A 20,693-nucleotide genomic window follows, 5' to 3' on the forward strand; every position below is an offset into this window, starting at 1 on the left:
TGTAAACAAAGGTACAGGTTAGGGAAAGAACACTGGTGCTGGGGCCTGGTTAGCAGGCCTCAGCACACTTTCAAATCAAAACATAGCATCAGCAAAGGCAAAATGTCAGGGGGTATCCATGCCAAGGAGGCAATTCCTTACACCAGCACTCACGAACTCCAGGAAAATGGAACTGTAGATCGTGGGGGGGGCACCTCTGCTAGTGCAGGGGTGCCATCACACATGGGTACTTTCACCCTGCCCTCTGAGCTAGGAGAGCCTGCCGTAGGGGGTGACTTAGTGACCTGTAGTGAAAAGGGTGCATGCACCCTTTCATGCAGGCTGCAATGGCAGGTCTGCAGAAACACTTTGCATGGGCTCCCTATGGGTGACATAATACATACTGCAGCCCATGGGGCATCCCCTGGTATCCCAGTGCCCTGGGTACCATATACTAGGGATTTACATGGGGGCACTAGTATGCCAAATGTGGGGTGTAAGTAACCAAGTTAGAATGGAGAGAACATAATCACTGGGGACCTGGTTAGCAGGATCCCAGTGAACACAGTCAAACACACTGGTAACAGGCAGAAAATGGGTTTAGCCATGCCAAGAAAGAGGGTACTTTCCTACTATATGTATGTATGTATATGTGTGTGTGTGTATATATATATATATATGAGTGTGTATGTATATGTGTGTGTGTGTGTGTGTGTGTGTATATATATATATATATATATATATATATATATATATATATATGTATGTGTGTGTATGTTCGATGGCATATGTAGCTGCAGATACACATGCTGTGCATTATCCTGACATCTAGTGTTGGGCTCGGAGTGTTACAAGTTGTTTATCTTCGAAGAAGTCTTTTCGAGTCACGAGCCTGAGGGACTCCTCCCTTTCGGCTCCATTGCGCATGGGCGTCTGCTCCATCTTAGACTGCTTTTTTTACGCCATCGGGTTCGGACGTGTTCCTCTTCTCTCCGTGTTTCGGTTCGGAAAAGAGTTATTAATCGGAAAATTTGACGGTATTGTTTGCACTCGGTACGGGGTTAGTGCTAGCACATTGACACTGAAGAAAAAAAGAGCTCCGGCAACCCTTCGGGGCTTCCACTCCTCGGCAGGGACTTGTTGGCCCGACCGCATGCATCTTCAACGCTCATGGAACGGACCCCATTCCTCTTCTGCCCCAAATGCCACGCTAAGTATCCTTATACAGACCAACACTTGATCTGTAATCTAACAATCTATCAATCAATCACAGACATTTATAAAGCGCGCTACTTACCCGTTAGGGTTCCAAGGCGCTGAGGGAGGGGGGGGGGTGAGGAGACTGCTACTGCTCGAAGAGCCAGGTCTTGAGGAGTCTTCTGAAGGCGAGTAGGTCGAGTCTGTCGGAGGTAGGTAGGGAGCGTGTTCCAGGTCTTGGCGGCGAGGTAGGTGAAGGATCTGACGCCGGAGGTGGTTCGTTGGATGCGGGGGACGGTGGCGAGGGCGAGGCTCGCAGTTGGCGGGTCGGTGTGTAGAAGTTGAGGTAGGAGGGGCCGGCGTTGTGGAGTGCTTTGTGTGCGTGGGTGAGGAGCTTGAAGGTGACCCTTTTGTCGACTGGAAGCCAGTGGAGCTCTTTGAGGTGAGGGGTGATGTGGCTGTGGCGGGGTGCGTTGGTGATGAGTCGGGCTGAGGCGTTTTGGATGCGTTGGAGTAGTTGGAGGTGTTTTGCTGGGATTCCTGCATAGTGTTGCCGTAGTCCAGTCTGCTGCTGACGAGGGCGTGGGTCACTGTCTTCCTGGTGTCGGTAGGGATCCACTTGTAGAGCCTGCGGAGGGTGTTGTAGCAGCAGCAGGAGGAGGTGACGGCGCTGACTTGTTTGTCCATGGAGAGTGCGGAGTCGAGGATGAATCCCAAGTTGCGGGCGGGGTCGGTGGGCGTCGGAGCCGTTCCAAGGGTGGTAGGCCACCACGAGTCGTCCCAGGCGGAGGGGGATGTCCCGAGGATGAGGATTTGTCTTGTCGGTGTTGAGTTTCAGGCGGCTATTTCTCATCCAGTCGGCGACTGCTTTCATTCCTTCATGGAGGTTGGCTTTGGTGGTGGCAGGGTCGTTGGTGAGGGAGAGGATGAGCTGAGTGTTGTCGGCGTAGGTGATGATGTTGAGGTCATAACGGCAGGCCACTTGTGCGAGGGGGGCCATGTAAATGTTGAACAGCGTTGGGCTCAGGGAGGAGCCCTGGGGGACGCCGCAGATGTTGCTGGCTTCTGAGCGGAAGAGTGGGAGGCGGACGGTCTGTGTTCTGGCGGAGAGGAAGGATGAGGTCCAGGCTAGGGCTTTTTCCTGGATGCCGGCTTCTTGGAGACGTGATAGTAGGGTGCGGTGGTAGACCATGTCGAAGGCCGCGGAGAGGTCTAGGAGGATGAGGGCAGAGGTCTCGCCGTGGTCGAGTTGGCGTCTGATGTCTGTGGCGGCGATGAGGGCGGTCTCGGTGCTGTGGTTGCGTCTAAATCCGGTTTGTGAGGGGTCGAGGACGTTGTTGTCTTCGATGTGGGGTGTCAGTTGAAGGTTGATTATCTTTTCTGCGACTTTTGCTGGGTAGGGGAGGAGGGAGATGGGGCGGAAGTTCTTAAAGTCCTTGGGGTCGGCTTTGGGTTTCTTGAGGAGGGCGTTTATGTCTGCGTGCTTCCAGCTATCCGGAAAGGTGCCTGTTTCGAAGGAGGCGTTGATGATCTTGCAGAGTTGGGGCGCAATGATAGTCGGCTTTGTTGAAGATGTGGTGGGGCAGCGGTCAGCCGGTGATCCGGAGTGGATGGAGTTCATGATTTTGCGTGTTGCGTCAACGTTGGACCAGGCGGTGATGGGGGTGGCGATGCTTGGGTTCGTGGTGGTGACGGAGGTGGGCGTGGTCCGGGTGTCGAAGCTGCTGTGGATGTCGGCGATCTTGCTGTGGAAAAAAGTGGCGAGGGAGTCGCAAAGTTCCTGAGAGGGCGGGATGTCGTTGGCGCTGGGGGTGGATAGTTCCTTTACGATGCGGAAGAGCTCTTTGCTGTCGTGTGTGTTGTTGTCTAGGCGGTCTTTGAAGGAGGACCTCTTGGTGGTCCTGATGAGGTGGTGGTGTCGGCGGGTTGCGTCTTTGAGGGTTGCGTGGTTGTCCAGCGTGCGTTCTTGGAGCCATTTCTTTTCCAGTTTCCTGCAGGCGAGTTTGGAGGCCAGGAGTTCGTCGGTGAACCAAGAGGCTTTCTTGCTGGCGAGGTTGCTGGGGGGTTTCTTCAGTGGGGCGAGGATGTTGGCGCAGTTGTTGATCCATTGTCTGAAGTTGCAGGCCGTGGTGTCTGGGGCGGTGGGCTCGTTCGGTGGGTTCTTGGAGAGGGTGCTGAGAAGTTGTTCTTCAGTGACTTTGCCCCAGTTGCGGCGGGGGAGTTGGCGGTTGTGGTGGTGTGCAGTGTTTTTGTTGTAGGTGAAGTGGATGCAGTGGTGGTCGGTCCAGTAGGGTTCTGTGGTGTCGTTGAAGGTAACGTGGTTGCTGGTGGAGAAGATGGCGTCCAGTGTGTGTCCGGCGGCGTGGGTTGGTGACGTGACGAGTTGTCTGAGTCCGAGGTTCGTGAGGTTGCTGATCCGCGTGGTGGAGTTGTGGTCGTTGTTGTTCTCGAGGTGAAAATTGAGGTCCCCGAGGAGGATGTAGTCCGTGGATGCGAGTGCGTGGGTGCTTGCGAGGTCAGCGATGGCGTCGCAGAACTGGGCCCGTGCTCCGGGGGGTCTGTAGACGAGCGTTCCTCTGAGGGTGGTGTTGGGGTCGGTAATCTGTGTTTGTCCCCTGAACGCAAAGAGGATACGTGCGAGGCCTGTCTGGCATTTCGATCCAAGAAGACACTGCGGGATCGTAGAGCTCGAAGACTTCAAATGGCGTTGACACCGGCTGGACATCCCGACGTCGAAGAAGAGGAGACGTTCTCCATTCCAGACTCGGACGAGCCCGAGAGTGAGCAGCCGACGAGGCAACAAACCGTGAGTAAACCAGCCCCGGCAAAAACTCACTCGAAAATCATGAAGGCCCAGGGGACGCCACCGCCAACAGGCCATGGCTTTACCCGAAAGCACGGTGACCAAACCGCACCGAAAAAGACATCCGACTCCGGTGGAGATACCGGCTCCGACCAGACTCTGCACCGAGAGATCGGCACCCCGAAATCCAAAAAGGTTTCTTCGGAGCCGAAAAAGACTGCCGAAAATTTTTTGGTGCTGAAACACGCAGCCTCGGAGCCGAAACACAGCTCCTATACAGAAGAACAGGGCCTTTCCTCACAATTACAAGGCCACAGGTTTGAACAAGAACTGGGCATGGGAGAGCCAGACCATATCCAGAGGAGGCTCCATATACAAAGACACGGGGAAAATCAGAACTCTTCCTCCAATTAAGATGAAGCGGAAGCTCGCATTCCATGAGGCGGAAATGCAGCCAAAAGCTAAAGTGGCTAGAGAAAAAACACCACCACAGTTTTCTCCACAGCCATCGCCAACACACTCGCCACATCTGTCCCCAGTAGCAACACCCCCAATGATGCAGTCACCAACGCACACAGGGATGAGCCAAGATGACCCGGATGCATGGGATCTGTATGATGCACCGGTCTCAGATAATAGTCCAGATTGCTACCCGGCAAGCCATCACCACCGGAGGACAGTACTGCTTACATGCAGGTGGTTTCCAGGGCAGCTACTTTTCATAACGTAGCATTGCATGCAGAGCCCATAGAAGAGGGCTTCTTGTTCAATACCCTGTCATCTACGCACAGCCAATACCAAAGTTTGGCGTGTTTTAACATGCCTGGTAACATTGGCAAACAGGTGTTTCAAGACCCAGTCAAGAGCAGAGCCATCACACCTAGGGTGGAGAAGAAATATAAACCTCCCCCTATGGACCCTGTGTACATTACACAACAGTTAACTCCTGATTCGGTGGTGGTAGGAGCAGCCCGGAAAAGGGCAAACTTACAAACTTCTGGAGACGCACCACCACCTGACAAAAAGTCGGAAATTCAATGCAGCAGGCAAAAGGGTGGCAGCACAAGCAGCCAATCAATGGCGAATCGCCAATTTGCAAGCTCTACTGGCAAGATACGACAGGGCACATTGGGACGAAATACAACATTTCATTCAACACCTTCCCAAAGAGTTCCAGAAACATGCTCAACAGGTTGTCGAGGAGGGCCAAACTATCTCCAACAACCAAATAAGGTTGGCTATGGACTCAGCAGACATTGCAGCCAGAACAGTAAACACGGCGGTAACCATTCGGAGACACGCGTGGCTACGTACCTACGGATTTAAGCCAGAAATCCAGCAGGCTGTGCTGAATATGCCTTTCAACGGACAACAGTTGTTTGGACCGGAGGTGAACACAGCAATAGACAAACTGAAGAAAGACACTGACACGGCCAAAGCCATGGGCGCACTCTACTCTCCACAGAGCAGAGGCACTTTTAGGAAGCCGCACTTTAGAGGGGGGTTTCGGGCCCAGACCACAGAGCCTTCCACCTCACAAGCCAGGCCCACATACCAGGGCCAATATCCAAGAGGAGGTTTTCGGGGACTATATAGGGGTGGACAGTTCCCTAAAAAAAGAGGGAAATTCCAAAGCCCAAAAACCCCACAAACTAAACAGTGACTCCAACGTCACAAACCCACACCACACAACACCAGTGGGGGGGGAGGCTCACAGATTATTACAAAAATTGGGAACACATAACTACGGGCGCGTGGGTCCTAGCCATTATACAACATGGTTATTGCATAGAATTCCTACATTTGCCACCAAATGTGCCTCCAAGAGCACACGTGTCCAAACAACACTTAGATCTGTTACAACTAGAAGTCCAAGCATTGTCACAAAAAGAAGCAATAGAGCTGGTACCCAACCATCAAAAAGAAACAGGTGTTTACTCCCTGTATTTCCTAATTCCAAAAAATGACAAAACACTGAGACCCATATTAGACCTCAGAACACTAAATCTTTACATCAAATCAGATCATTTTCACATGGTGACACTTCAAGACGTGATTCCCTTGCTCAAACAGGACTACATGTCAACATTAGATCTCAAGGATGCTTACTTCCACATACCCATATATCCTTCCCACAGGAAATACTTGAGGTTTGTAATCCAAGGCGTGCATTACCAATTCAAAGTGTTACAGTTCGGGATAACCGCACCAAGGGTATTCACAGAATGCCTTGCAGTAGTAGCTGCTCATATCAGGAGACAGCACATGCACGTATTCCGTTACTTAGACGATTGGTTAATAAAAACCAGCACTCAGCAACAGTGTCTTCTACACACAGAATACGTCCTAGAAACCCTTCACAAACTAGGGTTCTCTATAAACTACCAAAAATCACATCTACAACCGTGTCAAATACAACAATACTTAGGAGCAACAATCAAAACACAAAAAGGGATTGCCACTCCAAGTCTGCCACTGTGTCTCTTAGCACAACAAATTTGGCATTGGGCGATTCACATTCACCTAATAGCACAGAATATCCCAGGGATTCAAAACCAGTTAGCCTACAATCTCAGTCGAGATCACCAACAAACACACAAATGGGAAATTCATCCCCAGATACTAAAAACTTACTTTCTACGCTGGGGAATTCCAGAAATAGACCTATTTGCAACAAAAGAAAACGCAAAATGCCAAAACTTTGCGTCCAGGTATCCACACCCACACTCCAAGGGCAATGCGTTATGGATGAGTTGGTCAGGGATATTTGCTTACGCTTCCCCCCCTCTCCCACTCCTTCCGTATCTGGTAAACAAATTGAGTCAAAACAAACTCAAACTAATACTAATAGCACCAACCTGGGCTCGCCAACCGTGGTAGACAACACTACTAGACCTATCAGTAGTACCTCATATCAAACTACCAAACAGACCAGATCTGTTAACTCAACACAAACAACAGATCAGACACCCACATCCAGCATCGCTCAATCTAGCAGTCTGGCTCTTGAAGTCATCTGCAGATTACAAATTCAACATCACTCTTTAGAATCCCAGTCATCAAAGCATTTATGGAGGATTTAAAAAGAATCATACCCCCGAGAACACCACCAGTTCCCTCGTGGAACCTCAATATTGTATTAACACGACTCATGGGTCCACCATTTGAACCCATGCATTCTTGTGAGATACAATACTTAACCTGGAAAGTAGCCTTCCTTAATAGCTATCACATCTCTTAGAAAAGTGAGTGAAATACAAGCATTCACTATACAAGAACCCTTTATACAAATACATAAACATAGTGGTTCTCCGTACAAATCCCAAATTCTTACCAAAAGTTATATCACCGTTCCACCTAAACCAGCCAGTGGAACTCCCAGTCTTTTTTCCACAACCAGACTCAGTAGCTGAAAGGGCATTACATACGTTAGACATTAAAAGGGCACTAATGTACTATATTGATAGAACAAAACAATTTCACGAAACAAAACAATTGGTTGTAGCCTTCCAAAAACCTCATGCAGGAAATCCAATATCCAAACAAGGCATTGCCAGTTGGATAGTGAAATGTATTCAGACCTGCTATATTAAAGCAAAAAGAGATCTACCTATTACGCCGAAGGCGCACTCCACTAGGAAGAAAGGTGCCACAATGGCCTTTCTAGGAAATATACCTATGACAGAAATCTGTAAGGCAGCCACATGGTCTACGCCTCATACATTCACAAAACATTACTGTGTAGATGTGTTAACACAACAAGCCACAGTAGGACAGGCTGTATTAAGAACATTATTTCAAACAACTTCAACCCCTACAGGCTAAACCACCGCTTTTAGGGAGATAACTGCTTACTAGTCTATGCACAGCATGTGTATCTGTAGCTACACATGCCATCGAACGGAAAATGTCACTTACCCAGTGTACATCTGTTCGTGGCATGAGACGCTGCAGATTCACATGCGCCCTCCCACCTCCCCGGGAGCCTGTAGCCGTTCGAAGTTGACAAAAAATTAAAACTTGTACATTTGTAAATCTGTAAATATATCACTTTTAGTCACATTATGTACATACATACTTACTCCATTGCATGGGCACTATTACTATATACACAACTCTTACCTCACCCTCTGCGGGAAAACAATCTAAGATGGAGTCGACGCCCATGCGCAATGGAGCCGAAAGGGGAGGAGTCCCTCGATCTCGTGACTCGAAGACTTCTTCGAAGAAAAACAACTTGTAACACTCCGAGCCCAACACTAGATGGCGGGATGTGCACAGCATGTGAATCTGCAGCGTCTCATGCCACGAACACATGTGCACTGGGTAAGTGACATTTTCCATATAGATATATAGATATAGAAGGTTTTCCCCCCTTGGGGCGGGAGGAGCGATGTATTTTGGTAGGTCAAAATTAGTTTAATGTAAAACAGCTAGGATACAAGTATTAGGCCTGGAGTTAAGTTTGCACTGTCATTGCAGTGGATGGCACAATTTACAGACCCTATGTATCTTTTGTACCATTTTATACCACCATGTGTATCTTTTGTATTCCAGAGATTAACATGCAAGTTTAACATGCCAATCAGAGGTATGCTGATTTGACCATGTTAAAAGGGGAGCGCACTTAATTTATTTCTGATTAGCCTGGGTAAAGTGCACATCGTTTTACAGGCAGCAGAAAAATAGGGTCCAGCAAAGGGCAAACAATGAAGGTACTTTTTTCCTCCTGCATGCCGTCTTCTTTCTTCACTGACGTCTTCTTGCTTCGCTGCCGTCTTCTGCCTTCTTCCTTCGTTGCTGTATTTTTTCTTTCTGCATACAGTCTTCTGTCTTCGCTGTCTTCTTTACTGCATACTGTCTTCGCTCCCGGCTTTTAAGCCGCATGCCAGTAGGGTTCCACCTTTGTCTTTTTTTTTCTATCTAACTGGCTTACAAATATTAGAAATTTTTTTTATTAAAGTTTGTTTTACAAAATGTAAAACAAACATAACATTTTTCAAATATTTTTAAGTCCGTTACAGGAAAAAATGACAAAGGTGAAACCTATAGGCTTTGACAGTACTATTATGGAATAGTCTTTTGGAGTAGCCATGACTCCATTATTCCACCAGGCAATTCAACTAATATACCAATGCCTAATGCAGGGCCATCACTGATATGGAAAATGAGTATTTCAGACTATGAATCTCTGACAAGATCCAGCCGTACTCAGTTCATGCACTGTTCTGATTTTTGGAGGACTGAAAAGCAGTACATTTACTGTTTTTCTGGATACCATATCACATATTTACCATCAAATATCCCAACTTGTGCACATCCTCGTCCAGAACATTTGGATTCACAAACAAAATGCCACAACCTAATCACATTTGGCTAACTGTTCACAATCCGTCCCAATTCATCTCTGGTCTGATTCTCACAGCTGAACTTGCACTATGCTCGTACTACTGCAATCCAGAGTTGGTAAGCATTACAGAAACTTCTCCAGTCCCATGGAGGAACAATTTTCTCAGCTTGCAGAACCATCTTTTTCCGACAATACCTTTAAACTCCCTTTGCATGTGGCAACATTCAGATAGTGGGAGGAAAAAGCCCTTTGGAGGAATTTTGGATCCAACCTTATGAAAATACCAGCAGCTGTATGGCTGGATGAACGCTGCCTTTAACCAACTTAACATGCACATCTGTAGAGTCTAGAACAGAACTAATGAAATTACAGCAACCTGCATAATCTGAAGAATGCAACTGTCCAATTACAAAAAACTTATAAAAACGTTCTAGTACTTGCACTCTCACATGATATAGCATGTGAGCAGTCACCAAAATGTGTGACACTTGTATAACTCGCTTTCTTCATACTCCAGTACCTGATTTTGTCTGCCCAAGTGTCCTTCCGTCTTATGCTGTTTCACCTGCCAATTCCAAACTAAGTCCGGCAGAGTTCTTCCCATTAGACTCGTTGACTCAGACTGCATGACACATAGCTATTCTCTAAACACCCCTGCCATACAATAAGTGTATCAGGACAAACAGAAAATAGAATAACACACCTATGTCGTCAGTGTCACTATTAGGAATGCAGATTGATACATAAGCATCTACTTCATTAAGTAACTTGTCTCTAGAGAAATGTAATGTACATATTTTAGTATGCTGAATAACGCCCAAGCACTGCAATCTATAGTTGGGGAAATTAAGTGGTAAATCAATCGAATATTCACATGCATTTTTTTTTTTGTTGCGCCGCACAGTGTCTTTTAACACTAAGGGTGTGTTTCAGAGGTGGAGGGGCAGGATGTTCCAGGGCACTTGGCTGCTGTGTAGAAGCAGTGGCCTACGCAGCAGATGCAATTGATGCGGGGTGTGTGCGCGAGGTTTAGCAAGGCAGAGCATAGTTCTCTTGCTGGGATGTAGAAGCTCAGTCGATGGTTGATGTAGGACAGTCCTAAGTTGTGGAGAGCCTTGTATGCGAGTGTGAGGATTTAAATAGGCACGTCTTCTGGGTGGAGAGCCAGTGGAGGTTCCTGAGGTGTGGGGGGATTCTTGGGAGGCTGAGGATGAGTCTGGCACTGGTGTCCAGTAGAGTGGAGTCTTTTAAGTAGCTGGGAGGACAGCGTAGAGTATTGCCAGTATTGCCATAGTCGAGGGTGGCTGGGGACCAAGGCATGCATGACTGACTTTTATGTGTCAGTAGGGATCCATTTGAAGAGTTGGCGGAGCATATGGAGGAGGAGGAGGCGGCAGCGCCTGAGTTTATTTGTCAATTCATGGTTAGTTGGCAGTCGATGTTGCAGAGGTTTCGTGCGTGGTCTGATTGAGAGGACGTTGGTCCAAGTTCTGCTGGCCACCAGCTCTGGTCCCCTGAGTGGATGCATGACTGCTGTGGTCTGTGTGATAATTGGGGACCAGGGGGTTATTGTGGTTGGTGTTTGCTGCTTGAGAGATGTCTAGGCTGGAGGTGGCAGGTTGGGGTTCGAGATTGCTGTATTTGGTGGTTATGTTGCTGTGGAAATAGTCTGAGAGGATGTCGCAGAGTTCCTGGGATGGGTGGATGGTGGTCTCTGTGGCTATCTGGTTAACGAATTCCTTGATTCTGAGGAGTTTTGTCGTGTTGGCTGCTGTGGTTATGTGGGCAGGGATTGCTGCTCTTTTTGCTGCCTTGATGTGGTGGTAGTTGTTGAGGGCTGCCTTGTAGGTGGCTCTGTCGGAGGGGTCCTTGCTCACGCGCCATTGTTTCTTGAGTTGATGGCAGTTGTTTGGAGTTTCTGAGCTCCGGAGTATACCATCTTGCTGGCTTGGAGGTGTTGGTTTTAGCTGGTTTCAGCAGGGCAACTGTCGGGTTTGGTGATGCAGGTGCTGAAGTTTTGACGGCTTGCTCGAGGTCTGCAGTGGGTGCAGGTTATGCGGTGCCTAGGGCCTGTGCCCATAAAGTCTCAGTTACCATGCTCCTGCTTTGGTGGGATGTGCTAAGGTGCTTGGAGGTGGTGTGCTGGGAATTGGAGATGGTAAAGTGAACGATGATGTGTTCGGGCCAGTTGAGTCCAGTCACGTGGGTGAAATTGATTGTCGCTAAAAGTGAAGACTGCGTCTAGTGTGTTTCCAGCTTTGTGCGTGGGTTTGGTGACCAGTTCAGGGACGCCAATGTTGCTGAGGTTCTCTGAGGGCAGTGGAGTTGATGTTGTTAAGGTGGAAACAGAGATCACTTGGTAGGATGTAGTGGAGGGAGTAGGTGGCGAAGGGGGTGATTAGGTTAGCAATGGTGTTGCAGAAGGCTGGGCTTGGGAGTTGGAGGTGATGGTGCTTTGGATGATTTCCTTGAAGATGGCGATGCCTCCACCATGTTTGTTGCTGTGGTCTCTGTGCATCTTGAAGCCAGTACTGGTGGCTGTGGCGATGTCTGGGATTCGAGGAGGGTGTTTCGGTGATGATAGTGTCCCAGATTTCTGTGGTGTTTGCATAATGTGCACTGGAGTGATGCTTAGTTTTTTGTAGTTTACTGTGTAGGTGCAGTGCGGGCGTTAGTGTGCACAGGTGGGCCTGTGTTGCAGTGTAGGCAGGTGAAGGGTCCTTTGGTTTAGCATGTGGAGGCCGTAAAGCAGCTGTTAGAGAGTCCGACGTTCAGGGCCTGGAGCTCCGTGGTGGTGTAGCAGTGAGGGGTTGGGAGGATCAGGGGTCCTGGTACTGGGCATGATCCGGGTGCAGATGTGCTTGTCTTTGGCACACCAGCTGCGCTCGTCTGCTGTGCAGCCATGCTCCAGCCTTCTTTGTGTGCTGGGAGGTGAAGGGGCTGAGGTGGGAGGGTAGGAACGGCACAAAGGAGGTGTTGGCAGGGGCGTGAGCAGGCTCAGGAATGCAGACGGAGCCATCTATGGCAGGCAGAAGGGCTGTGGAGTGGCTGAGGCGCTGTGACTGGCCACAGTGGGTCAGGCACTTCTTCTACTTTCAGGCGTCAGACCTATTCTACAGGCGGTAAGGATCTTTAACACATTATCTTTAAAAAAAAAAAAAAAATGCTATATCAAGTTTCACAAACTGTATATGGTCAGTTCTCGCACAGCAAAGTTTTCCCTGAAGGCATACAGAATGTAAAGTATTTGACTGAAGATAGATCTATTTTTTACTATCCAGATTCCTACTGATCCATCAGATGACAGTAGCAATACCTTTCCATTTACACTGCTTATAATGCATGGTGGGGTCCAACATAAACTAGTTCAGCAAAGAGATCAAGGAATACTTTGAGTGTTTTAAAGAGTTTAGACTCGGCCAATGTGTTTTGTGTTCCATCTCCCCATGCTTATTGTCTGCTGGCTTCGCCAAGTTAGTGTATTCACACTATGGGCCTCTGGAAGCACCTTTAATCTTAATGAAACAGCTTCACAGACCAATATTGTACATTTTATATTCGTTAGCTTCCTACTAGGAAGCAATCTATCATTAAATAAATGTATTGAACTTTATAGAGGTACATTTTAATTAGAACTCTTAGATTCTAAGCATTTGACAACAAATGATTTATTCTGCCCACTTTAAGTTACATAAGCCTTTTTAATGAGGCCATGCTGTGAGTGACATCACACAGAAACCCCAGCTGACATCACACAAACATTCCTGCGCTCCTGTTGTTGGTTTTAAATGTTGATGCAGAACTGGGTTTGAACTATAGTTCCTCTGTACTGGATAGCACCTTTCAGCTTTGTGTACTGCTGTAGTCGAGGATCCTTTCCATAGTATTAAAAGTGAATAATTGTGCTGTCTGCAATATTGTCACTTCTTTAAAAGCCTAAATAACAGCACCAGGGTGGAGTGTAGCCATTTAACTTTCAAAAGTATTTGTTGAAGCATTGAACCATCTCTAACGTAATTTGGTTGAGTTGGATAACCATTTTTTCAAAATTAAAATCTGTAAATTATCGGATGGGTGGATGTATTAAATTAACATTTATGCAGAAAAGGGCAGTATTATGGATTACACCAATGGCTTTGTCTAATCTGTGTGCCACATCATTCTTTACATCTTACTCTCTTCCTTTGTCTTTAGCGCACTCACTTTCTTTAGCTTTGTCTCAGTGCTCTCATCCCAGCGCTGTAAAATGTGTTTCTTTGAAATAAGTACTGTAAGGGGGCGGTGCCACTGTAGATGTTGGGCTTTCCCATGGGCTAGCCTTAGTATTTTCTTACTCCCCCCCCCCCCCCTCTCCCCCCTCCCTTTTCTAGACTCTTAAATCTCTTGTAACTAAAAAAAACAAAAAGTTTGGCTACGTGTATCATATTTGCATCTGTAGTGTTATTGTCCCATTTTGGAGAGCCAATAAGCTCACGCTGGGTGTGGTCCTTCTACAGTCCATTTCTTTTCCACATAAACACTACCACATGTATACTGCACAGTTGCAGCCACAAGCAGGTTGACCACGAGCCCCGTATATAACTCAGCCAGGATACACTAATTTGGTGTGGCTTCCAGCTCATTCTCTGCCAGTGCTCCACCTTTAATGTACTGTGCAAGAGGTGATTCACTGAGGACTAGAAAGTGTGCACCTTTTGTCATGACCTTTGAAATAAGAGTGCACATGGAAGAGGCTGAAACTGAGTTTAGTAGGTTAATCTGTTTGAATCTGATTGACTAGTGACATGAGAGTAAGTGGTGTGAAGCATGAGACAAAAAAGAATGGCATTCATCTGGGCAAGAAGTACCCAGATGAATCGGATGAAAAAGGAAAGACTTATGTGGAAATGTGGAGTAATTAAAGGGAGATGACTGGGTAGCGAGATTAACACAGTGCAAAACCGACCTCTTTATATTGTTTCTGAATGGGCTTTGTCATATTAGATCCTCTGCCCCAAAGACCGTTTTAGGTGGAGCCTAGGCAGTGCAAAAGCGTTCTTTACATGTTGTAATCTATCCATCCATCTGTGGGCTTTAACCGCACCCTTCTCACACCCATCACTTTCATTTCTTCTTTGGCCTGCCTTTCAATATTCTCTTGATTTTGTAAAAAAAATGCTTCACGTTTATCCTGCCTTGAGTTTGCTTTTTTGCTGCCTTGCAGACTGACCCTTTTACATGGATAATTGCACGCTTGTCCATATAGCTGAGTGTGGCAAGCTTTTTTTTTTTTTTCTTTAGTTTTGTGCTGCATAGCTGTATGTTTATTTCTCTTCCTTGTTTTAGGCATGCCGCTTTTCTTTGTGGTTTCTGAGTTTTACATGACGTAAAGTTTAATTTAGCCCAAACTCGATCAGAAGAGTGCTTTACATAACTGCGCTTATAGCGCAAAGTCGACCGGAAGAGCGCTTTACCACACTAGTTGAGGTTACATATAGCGCAACCTCGTACTTTTTAAAATTTATTTACAAACAATATGTAAAGAAATGGCTCCCTGTTGCAGTTACCCCCCACTTTTTGCCTTATACTGATGCTGACTTGACTGAGAAGTGTGCTGGGACCCAGCACCAGTGTTTCACCTAAAATGTACCATTGTCTCCACAATTGGCACAACCCTGGCACCCAGGTAAGTCCCTTGTAACTGGTACCCCTGGTACCAAGGGCCCTGATGCCAGGGAAGGTCTCTAAGGGCTGCAGCATGTCTTATGCCACCTAGGGACCCCTCACTCAGCACAGACACACTGCTTGCCAGCTTGTGTATGCTGGTGGGGAGAAAATGACTAAGTCGACATGGCACTCCCCTCAGGGTGCCATGCCAACCTCCCACTGCCTGTGGCATAGGTAAGTCACCCCTCTAGTAGGCCTTACAGCCCTAAGGCAGGGTGCACTATACCACAGGTGAGGGCATAGGTGCATGAGCACTATGCCCCTACAGTGTCTAATCAAAACCTTAGAGTAAAAAGAAGAGAAGGGACCGGGAGATTACGTGGTCCAGTGTACAGTCTCCCAACTGTAATATAATAAATCAAAGTACACTGTTCCAAGACTTAACTGGCTTAATAGGGGACCTGAACTATCAGGAGCAAGAGCCCTCAAGCATCACAATGGATGGCAAGTGTCATCATCTGGAAGTACTCCTCACCAAGCCGGCTCTGCAATGCTTAGTGAATCTTGCTGCTCAAGGCGGTCTCTTAATTTGAACGTATCCTAACTTTATTAGCAAATAATAGTAAATCCCAGAGGTGAGCAAAAGCCTTGCTGCACAGGGATATTATGATTAATGTTTGTATGGCTGCTTTGCTCCTTGTACTTAAAGTATTTTTATATTTCGTTTTATATTCAGATTGCCGTTCTTTTTCCATGATTCTTTCATGAACACATTTATTTTTCACACCTATTACAAGCAGGTGAAGCGACCTGTGTGTTGGCTTGCAAAAGGCAGATGGTTGTGTGTAACAGAACCAACGCATCTTTCTCTGTTAACTCTGTCCTTAATCCGCTCCCCCCCCCCCCCCACCCCTTTGCATTTTAAATGGCTTGGTATTAATATATTCTGCTAGTTTAAGCTGCTATGGAGTATTAGTGACTGATTACTTCAGTAGCATAATGGTCTTATACGGTTTACTTGCATAATGACAGTACCCCTCTGTTTATTATGTAAACATGTGTATGGTATTTTGAGCTTGGCATTCACTATTTATGTGCATTGATGTTGTTGCTTGTTAATTTTTAGGCTGTGGCCTAGGATCAAAGGGAGACCTTTGTTGGTTAGTAGATTATGAAATTCTTTTTTGCTCAGTCTACAGAAAGCTATGAGTGCAATACTCTTGTCCTCATTCAGGGACATATCCTGTCTGTGTATTAAAAGTGACTTTAATTTTTCTTCCTAGTTGGTGAGAATAGCCAAGGTATTGGGCACAGAGGATCTCTATGACTACATTGACAAATACAACATAGAACTGGACCCACGTTTCAATGATATCCTTGGGCGGTAAGTGGAAGATTTTTCCAAACTAAGGTCTGTCAACCAGTATTACCTTCTGCTGCTTAACCCCTCCAATTCCTTCTGCCAACCTTGCATCCTGCTCCCCCTCCACCCAATCCCCACCCCACTGAGGTGGGTAGGTCATTTTTGTGAACTTGAGCTCTTTTTTTCTTACCTTTCCCTTTAATGTGATCACAAACTAAATGAGATATTCGAAAACTGTATAACACATTTTGTATGTTTTCAGGTACTCAGTACAGTTGCCTACGGGTTATTTGTTTGGGTTTTACAACTATCTATCTAGATGGGGTAAACTGCTTTTGACTGAGAAACTAGTTTGTTATTAAACTAGTGTTCAATGTTGCCAGTCAATCAACCCCAACATTGTCAGTGAATGTTATTTAGGGAAATGGGTTATCGTCTGAAATTATGTTCCTGTATGTGTTAAATTGACTGCATTGAACAGCGAGAGCACTGCTTTCTAGAGCTGGCAGATGCTTGTTTGTTTTGTTTTTTTAATTGTTTTTTTTTCCCCCCCCCAGACACTCTCGGAAGCGATGGGAGCGTTTTGTTCATAGTGAAAACCAACACCTTGTTAGCACTGAAGCCCTAGATTTCTTGGACAAACTGCTTAGATATGACCACCAGACGCGACTGACGGCGAGAGAGGCTATGGACCACCCTTATTTCTGTGAGTACAGAATGATCTGATGTCAAAATTGTGCTGTGGACAAAAATTGAATGTTTGTAGTCTTTGTACATCAGTTTTCACTTGTAATCCTTTTTTTATTCTTTTTTTTTTTTTTTTTTTTTTTAAAAGATCCCATTGTAAAGGACCAGGCCCGTATGGGCTCCTCCAATATGCCAAGTGGTAGCACACCTGTAAGCAATGCAAGTATGATGCCAGGTAAGTCTCCGAAAATGTCACAGGTCCATGGCACATGGGTGCCATATTTTATGGTGTACTTTTATGATTGCTTACTGACCTCCTCTCGTTAAACAATCTGCTGTTGTTCGATATGTCATTTTGGTATCTATAATCCCGTATATTTTCTTCCTATTGAGCTGTTTGATCATGCATTTTAGATATAAAACTAGGGCAGAAACTGCTCAGTTTTTCAATGTGAAGTTCTTGGAAAAGAGGTGTTCACTCTCCGGTCTGAGGGTATACAGGTTTGTATAGGTCTGGTTGACCATCATACTCTATGGGGCACCATGCTCCTGCCATTTTATTTAGATTGTCTTGTTCCAGATCCAGGTCTGTTGATGGATATCGGAGCTGGGTTTTTTGTACATGGTTGTGTAACTAACCTACCTATAGTTAGTGTAGCATGGGGGAAGTGGAGTGTTGCATTGCATATTTAGAGGCTTAACTAGGACTCTGGTTTTGCTGAGCTTCGTTTTCCAGATTTGTTAGTAACTTGATGTTAGTAACTTGATGACCTATGGTTTCCTTTTGTGTGCTGTACAAGGACAGATGCATTATTGAGCATGGGTAGATTAGGATTGTGGACTTGAACCTTCTCTGTACTCCAGCTACAGAAATAAGACCTTTGTGCAACATACACACCCAAACACTGAGGGATCAATATTTGGGTGTGAGGGTCCACATGCATCAGCACCTAGAAGATTTCAAGATCTCTGTTCCTGTCTCACTGTATATTCTTACCGCATTCTCAGCCAGTACAATTTTAAGATGAGGTTCTTGACAGTGGAATTCTGATCAGCTTTATGAATTTAAATGAATTTGACTGGTTGCACTTTCTTCTTGAAAATCAAAAAGTCTCTCCTTGGGAATTAATCCTATTGTCAGATTTAATCACTTATCACTCTCTTCACAAGTGATTAAATGTGGTAGTGTGGCAGCATGAGTGCCCTTGATTAATTCCCAACGGTTGAATTTGAGATTTATTTTTTTCTGCCGATTCCGGTGCTCCATCCCCTTGCTGTGTGGGGCCCTCTCGCATCTTAATTGCACTTTGAGTCATGACAGGAAGATTGTTTCTTTGTGAACCAGCATCTATCATGAAATTAGCTATTGCAGTAAACTAATAATTCGGTGGGTGGTTATTTTTCTAACTGGATCTAGAATATACTAAATTTGCTATTCCAAATGCTGGAGTTAGCGTAAATGCACCATATCAAGTGCAGTTCTCAAATTCTCTTGTTACTCTTGCTGACATCCATGCTGACCCATAAATCTACCCTGATGCTGCACACTACAATTTTTTTTTTTCCAATTCATTTAAACGTTGACCATGATAGTCGACTACACTTCCAGAAACAACAAGGTAGGCAGAGATGCGAGATTTAACAGACGTTGTTGGAACTTCCCTTGAGTGAATCCAGTAGTCGTTCTGAGAAATTACATATAAGTTTCAGAAACGCACAGCATGAGGATAACTATTCTGGTGAATTATAGTGTGATGGTCTGAATAATGTTAACAGCAAATGTTACCCGCACTTGAGACAACTGGAACATGAGACCTACGAACCTAGCTTTGAAATTACTCTAATGCTTTCTATTTTCAAACAAAGATTACTGTTTCCCTTTTGTTAGAAATGCAGATTTTCTATGAAGCACCTTTAACATAGAGGTAATGTAGGCAAAGACCTGCATGGAAAAGAGGGAGACCAGATGGGATTTTAAGTGTTCTTTGCTCTTGGGCTAGACTGCGGTTATTGTTTCAGTGCTTTGACCTGTAATTCAGACTTTGCAAAGTCAGTGATGTCAGTATATCACTAGTGCACTCCTCTGCATACAAAGTCATTTGTGGGCAAAGGAGACTGAATAAATAGACCATGTATAATGATGTTCAATGCACAACAGAGGTAATCACAGGAGATCTAGTGTCCCGCCTGGTATAACTAGAACCATTACTTATCTGGCAGAACAGGAATAGCTTCTCACTTGAGCAAGCATAGGTTAGATAGCCTCTCGTGCCTCGGCACTGCAGTTGTGTGAGAAAAATGGCAGAATGTGCTGAGTGCACTACACCTATGTTTGCGTCATACATAGCATGTCTGGTGAAAGCGAACTTGCTGACAGCAACAGTGTTCAAGGCTTTGTGGTGCCCATAGAGCACAAAATTAAGTGTTTAATGCCATATAAAAGAAGTATATTAACACCCAAAGTGTTGACTGTCTTGCCCCTAAGTGGAATGTGGCCCCTTGGATGAAGAAATGCACTTCTTGTGTGTAGGGCTATTCCTGCCTGCTATTGCAAAATTGGACAGTGTAGTGCTTGTAAGATAGTGAGATCTATGTTGGTAAAATGTTTATTTCCGTGTAGATCAGGACAAATGGAAGGAAGAGAGTGATGGTACTATGCAGTGGTCATATCATATTATTGTGTATTTGAAGCTCAGACACAAAAAATTAACACAGAAAAGGTATATTCTAAAGTGGTGACCATTTAAAAGCAGTTGGTACTTGCCCATCAGCTGGCATAACTCGGTGAGCCTCATGCTGGTTGTCTTCATTGCCTTCTCTCTCGTTGCTTTCCAGATAGACGCTAAGTGTAAGTTACTTAAGGAGGAAGGTTATCTGGTGAGGGTCCTACCCCTGCATCCTTGGGAAGAGAAAGGTACAGAGGAAGATTAACAAAATAGGAGAATAATTCCATACATAAAATGTTCCAAAGAGTATAAAAGCATGAATGAAAGGCCCTGATGAGCCCCCCTTTCCCCCCACGCACAGTCAAAGCCCCCACTCCCCCCCCCCCCCCCAATAAGTGTGGCCCCCGGTTCCCCCCTACCCAAAACAAATCAGTTTGGCCTCTGTTTTCCCTAGCCCTTTCCAGGGATCTTCATTGAAAAGGGCACAAGATCTTATCTAAAGTAGAATGTGTCTCTACATTAAACTTGCAGTCAATGCTTCCTTCAATGTAAAAGACCCCTTTACCGAATGTCGAAGCAAGTCCGCATAGCTTGGAGAAGCTGTACTGCTAAGTCTTAGATGTGTATCTTACAGCCCGCTGAAGAAATGGATTGGTCAGGTATGTACTCCACCCATAGTGAAGGGAAGCTACTGCTCCTACTACATAGAAAACTGGTGGGTGGGTTACAAACCAATACACGGGTAACCTAGCCAATTGAGGTTGCCAAGGTAGAAGGCCTGCACCCAAATCTTGCTAGGTCCCCCTATAGCATTTGTAGTTGCGAGTCAACTTAGTGTTGCATCTATTTTGTGTGGGTGAAGAAATGTGCATGGTGAACACCATACATAGAGAACTTTTTTTGTTGTGTCCAAAATAGTGGTTTCTCTGCATGTTGCCTGCATCTGTTGTACATCACCTGTTTGTTTGTGGCATCCTCTGTGTTTGTGACACCCACTGTTTT

The 20,693-nt window shown here is 45.8% G+C and overlaps 1 protein-coding gene across 4 annotated transcripts in view; it reads left to right on the forward strand.

The window, feature by feature from the left end:
* The window catches only part of CSNK2A1 (casein kinase 2 alpha 1), a 99,761-nt gene that overhangs the window by 59,708 nt on the left and 19,360 nt on the right, over positions 1–20,693 (forward strand). For all 4 annotated transcript variants that reach the window (XM_069243316.1, XM_069243314.1, XM_069243317.1 and 1 more), the window contains exons 10-12: positions 16,259–16,359; positions 16,896–17,044; positions 17,174–17,260. In XM_069243316.1, coding sequence (XP_069099417.1) covers positions 16,259–16,359; positions 16,896–17,044; positions 17,174–17,260 — 337 coding nt within the window. The remainder of the gene's footprint in view (positions 1–16,258; positions 16,360–16,895; positions 17,045–17,173; positions 17,261–20,693) is intronic.

This window comes from Pleurodeles waltl, chromosome 7, assembly GCF_031143425.1.
Source record: "Pleurodeles waltl isolate 20211129_DDA chromosome 7, aPleWal1.hap1.20221129, whole genome shotgun sequence".
NCBI classification, from domain to species: Eukaryota; Metazoa; Chordata; class Amphibia; order Caudata; family Salamandridae; genus Pleurodeles; species Pleurodeles waltl.